The sequence below is a fragment of the Gavialis gangeticus genome, unplaced genomic scaffold (genome assembly GCF_001723915.1).
Source record: "Gavialis gangeticus isolate Ggan-Ray unplaced genomic scaffold, GavGan_comp1, whole genome shotgun sequence".
NCBI classification, from domain to species: domain Eukaryota; kingdom Metazoa; phylum Chordata; order Crocodylia; family Gavialidae; genus Gavialis; species Gavialis gangeticus.
Window position 1 is genome coordinate 153,040,138 of NW_017729024.1, and position 5,168 is coordinate 153,045,305.

Sequence of the window (5,168 nt, forward strand, 5' to 3'; positions counted from 1 at the left end):
TTAGGATACCAAGAAGACCTCCTAAAGCTTCTTGGATGAAGCGTGTGGTTGACACCTACACTCTTCTGCACAGTGAAACTTACCACCATGGCTAGGTATAGATATTTTAAAAACTCAAGGTGGAATTGATCTAAGTTACATGGTTTTTTGTAAGCAGCATAGTTCAGACTGGTAGCAAACAGAACACATATTCACCTTTGGTGTGGGGGTAAATCTTAGACTGGTGTTCTAAAGTAAAAAATTTTAAACCAGTCTATATGTGCTGAACTTCAGTTCTGTTTTGGGTATAGACCAGTTTCCGATCACTTATACCAGTAAAAGTGTAAAGTCTGTACATGGCCTATAAGAGTAAAGTTCATCTGTGCACTAACCAAAGCTTTCTTAGGGCATGTTTACATGAAGGCAGTTTCCTGTCCTGGCTAGGAAGGCACTGAGCAGGCTGCCCATATATTCTCCAAACCTGGAAATATGTTGATGAGGCTGCTCCAGGGTTGCCCTCAGCGACTGCTTTAAGTATGGCAGGACTAAAGTCTCAAGACTGACTGCAGGCACATGTCCTTGGAGCAGCTTCACTAGCAGTTTCTGGGTTTGGAGCATAAGAGCAAGCATGGGTGCCCCTCACATTCTTAGGAATAGTCCAGTTGTGACAAGCTGCTGCCATCATATTGACACTGCTCCCAGGTGCCAGTATCAGGCACTGAAACTGGACTCATGAATTTTGCCACTCCAAGGGCAGGGTCTATTTCTTCAAGAATGTACCTTTTTGTCAGGGTTCATTTCTTCTGTTTGCTTTCTCTAACATAGGCACAGGGCACTCCATATACTTACATACCAAACCCAGCCACTACCAGAAGGAAATACTTTATGACACACACAGTGAGGAGAGGATGAGTGAGACTTGGAGAGGTTAGAAGTTAGTCACATTGGTTAACACATTACTACAACAGTGCTCAGATACTGTAGCAACAAGGGCAGCATAAGAACCTGTACAGGACAGAAGGCAATACAACAGAAAAGCTATTGTCCATCAATATAGCCCACTGATTTCAACAGAGCCACATTGATTTACACCTTTACCACTTACAGGTGTCAATATAAGGAGTGTTGTCTGTATGTACCAGTACAGTTTACTAGCAAGATTATGTAATTAAGAACAGTTTTTAAGGAAGAGTGTTACCTTCGCACATACACCAGCCAGGGCACACCACAGTGTAAGGCAAATAAGAGATAAAGGATAGGAGAACAAACTTGCTAACTCAGCAGAAGTATCTATACTTTTTCCTCTTTGTGGCCTGGAGTTAGGAAAAGAATGTGACTCCCTGGCCAACACCCTTCCTCTGACTGTACCACTGCCTCCAAGTTACTGGGGTAACTGGCAAGCTACATAGCCTCATATTCACATTCATTATGTTAAAATACCTCCTTGTATTGTGTGTCTAGTAGTTACTGCTTTCAGAGAGTTAATCAAGAAATATTCGGTCTGCTTTAGCTAAGGGACTTTGCTTTGCTTGCAAAGTTGTGAGCAGTGAGTTCCCTGAACTTTGAGCCACATTTGAGAAGTGAGATAAACAAGAGCAGTATAAATACCGGAGTGCGCTACTGCCGAGGCTATTTATTCTGCAGAACAGAGTAAAGCAGAGCTGCCAAAAGGAGGAGGGAAAGGGTAAGTGTTCTGTTTTGCTGTGAACAGCTTCAAGATTTCTGGCTTGGCAATACATCAACTTGGTTCTATGGTGAGGAGGGTTGGAAAGTGGCATCTGAAATCAACTGAAAAATTTATTTTTGACTCAAACATAGAAGACAATATAATTCAGAATGCAACTCACTTTCATTGCGTATGCTTGACAGCTGCTGTTGGTGATTGTATGCCAATATTCCAGAAGACTAAAATCATTGAAGATTCACAACACATACTGACATTTTATATATAGGTGCAACAGACTTATACAAAGGGCTGCAATTATGCAAAATGTGTGCAGGGACCGAGAGAAAAATTCTGGCCCCTTTGAGGCTAGAGGGGCCAGAGTTATAGCTGTGTAACTTGGAAATTTTCCTTTTAAAGAAAAACTTTTTAAGGGTACATGAGGAAAACACCATATTTATCCTTATTTTGTGTTTATTCTATAATGTTAATTTATTGAACTCAAATGTATGTGAGATCAAACAGGATTGGGAAAGGGAGTCTGGGGTACCTCATACAGTACTACAGTACAGGAGAACTAGTGTAATTTTTCAGTTTATCTCCTGTATTATGAGAGGTTTCTAAAGCTGCTAAGCCAAGAGGTGCTCTACTCATGTGTCATTCAGAAGAGAAGTTTTACAATAATCGTCATGTTTTATGATTGTTACAAATAGAAAATGAGCTGTGTGCACAAAGCAGATTTTAAGAGATTTAAGGGAGCCTGAACAACTTTGTATTTTTTCATTTCCTTTTTTCTGTTGAGAAATTGTTTCTGTTGTCTGCATTAGGTTAGGGCTTTCCCTGGGTGCAAGCCAAATGGAAACAGACTTCTAAAAGTTCTGGATGAGAGGCAAAGATTTTTGTGATATTTTTTATTAGACCAACTGTATAGTTGAGAGAGCTGTTTTGGCAGCAGGTGCCCTTCCTCGTGTCCTTGTTAAATGAGGAAAGCATAATATTTATTCATATTTTTTGTTTACCATATAATGTTACCTCATGGAAAGCAGGTCCCTGAGGAATGGCACTAGTATCCCAAAGCTTGTTCAACAACTCTTCCAACTATACTGTTGGTTCAATAAAAAATAGTACAAACGATCCATTCCTCTTACATTGGCTGGACCATCACAGCTACAACAATGCTCCAACCCTACTGTTACAAGTTCTAGAGTCTTTTGGTCTGCTTGCAGTGTTTTTAGCAGTTGCTATGACCAACATACTCGGGTAGTGCAACTACTCCGAAGTCAGTAGAATTGCACCTGGGATTTGTTTGGCCCAATGGGCCAAATCTTCACTCAGTGCATACTGGCTGAGTGCCATTAACTTCAAAGCACAAAGAAACCAGAAGCAGCAACACCAGAGTCAGTTCTACAGGTATTCAAGTTGCATTTTGTCACAAAAAGAAGTCAGGATTGAGAAGTAATTCTTTTAATATCAAGGAATCACTTAATTGCTTTTACCATTTATCCATCATAAAATACAGCAAAATCAAGTGTTTTCCATTATGTAAGTGCTTTCCAGAGTCAAAGGGATCTTGCCAATAAATGTGCATTTGTGTTCTCCAGAAACTCAAAGGGATATTACCAAATAAACATACTGGGCCAAATCTGTGCATATTTCCTGTGCAAGCCCAGTGGAGTCAATGACCTGCTGTGTTTTGTTATGAGAATTTCAGCAGCTGGGTTGTCTGTATGCGCATATTTTACTTTGTTATCTTTGTAGGGGAGGCCCAGCCATGTGGGCAGGGCTGGTGCTGGCCCTGGTTCTCTGTCTCCTCCCAGAAGGAGGGACAGAGAGCCAGGGTTCAAGTGCCCGTTGTAAAGAACCCCCAGAATGGTATACTGCGGGCCAAGATCCTATGCTGAATTCTAGAGGCTCAGTGACTGTGGTAGCCCTCCTCCAAGCAAGCTGACACTTGTGCTTGCTGCAGGCTTCCAGGTAAGAACATGTCTTCTTTCTAAATCTCTCTTAAAATGGGACAGAGCAGTTTTTAAAGGGCCTGAGGAATTTCATATGTAGACATGGTCACCTATCCAGAGCTTCTTCAACTGCTGGGGGACTAAATGGGTCCTATGAGGCTGTGACAGCATAACTCCAGCGATTGGGGTCAAGTTTCTCAATAGACAAAGCTGTGCTAGGGGTTCAGGTTTCTTGATCATGCCCCAGTATTTCATGACAGACAAAGTGATCAAGTACAAGTTTTGCCAGCTTCCAAAATCAAGATTTTATTAATAAAACCAAACCCCAGATAACTCCAGTCTCAGCTGAGCATGCTGGAAAGCCAAGTGGGGAGGGGCCTGCAGAACACAGCAGAGGACTGGACCTGTTGCTTCTGCCTGGCTGGAGAGTGCTGCTACCACTGCATTACAGTTTTCCTGGAATCCAAACTCACTGAAATAGAATTTCATGTGGGTGTCTGATTCCACCTGGGTGCCCTAACTGGCCACATCTACACATGTACTTTACTATGGAACAGACTAATTAGCTGCAGAGTAAATCATCACTATCTACATGTGACGGTAGTAGTCTGCAGTAGACTAATTTACGCTGGCGTAAGATACTGCTGTTGGGAAAGTACTATCATACACTGGGGTAATTTACTATGATTAAATGCATGTGTAGATGCTGACCACAGGTGTAAATTGTGCACGGTTAGCCCAGCCAGGTGGGGGCCAGACTCCTGTCTCCTGTTTGCTACCTAGCCACATGGCTCTGCACTTTCAACACTTGCGCCCCTGCCAGCCCCTCCACCACGCAATGCTGCCACCTGGAGCCTGGGGCTGACTCCCCTGCCAGCCCAGGCTTGCTCTGTCCAGGCTCAAATTGCTGCTGTGCACTCAGGAATAGTTTACTCTGTCTCAAACTGCTCTGGAGTTTATTGTTTCACATTAATTGCACACGTAGGCACACATTGAATCCTTGGCCTGTAATAGTAAAGAAACTCACATGGAAGACAATCTGTCAGTACATTCTGAAGCCCTGCTTTATGCAGTAAAATCAGACGCTTAAGTCATGTCTATACAGTGACTTTGCAGAAAGGTAAAAGCAATGTTATTATGAAGCAAAAAGAGAATGGGAACTGAGCCTTGTTTTTCATGAGGATATTTGGGGAGGGTAGCAGGGGAAGGGGGGAGAAGGAGAAATTCAACCAAGGCTAGTGTACAGTTGTAGAGAGTCTTGCTTGTTAATATATGCGGCATCAGGATGTGGTATATTCTCTGTTCTCTTGGTCCCTTCCCACTAGAATATCACAGTATTCTCCAGCAGTATCTTGGGCTGCATTATGGCGGAATCCGGAGAATATGTAACCGTTCATTATGTATGTCTTGGTTGTTCTCTGTATCCAGCTTCTGTTGTTCTTTTTTGTTAGGGCCTTGTTGCACCTTACTCTGTAAGCTGCACAAATGTTAATTGACTTTGTGTCATTCAGCTTAGTGGAGCAGTCGCACCTTAAGGCAAAAAACATCTCTGACTCTCCTTCACTTGCCAC

General features: G+C 42.5%; 1 protein-coding gene across 1 annotated transcript in view; it reads left to right on the forward strand.

Annotated features, from left to right (window-relative positions):
* The first annotated feature begins 1,559 nt into the window (after window positions 1–1,559).
* SELENOP (selenoprotein P) overlaps window positions 1,560–5,168 on the forward strand; it is a 15,100-nt gene continuing 11,491 nt past the window's right edge. The window contains 2 exon segments of the mRNA XM_019517912.1: window positions 1,560–1,663; window positions 3,401–3,616. Of these exon segments, the coding sequence (XP_019373457.1) occupies window positions 3,414–3,616 (203 nt within the window). The 5' untranslated portion in view covers window positions 1,560–1,663; window positions 3,401–3,413.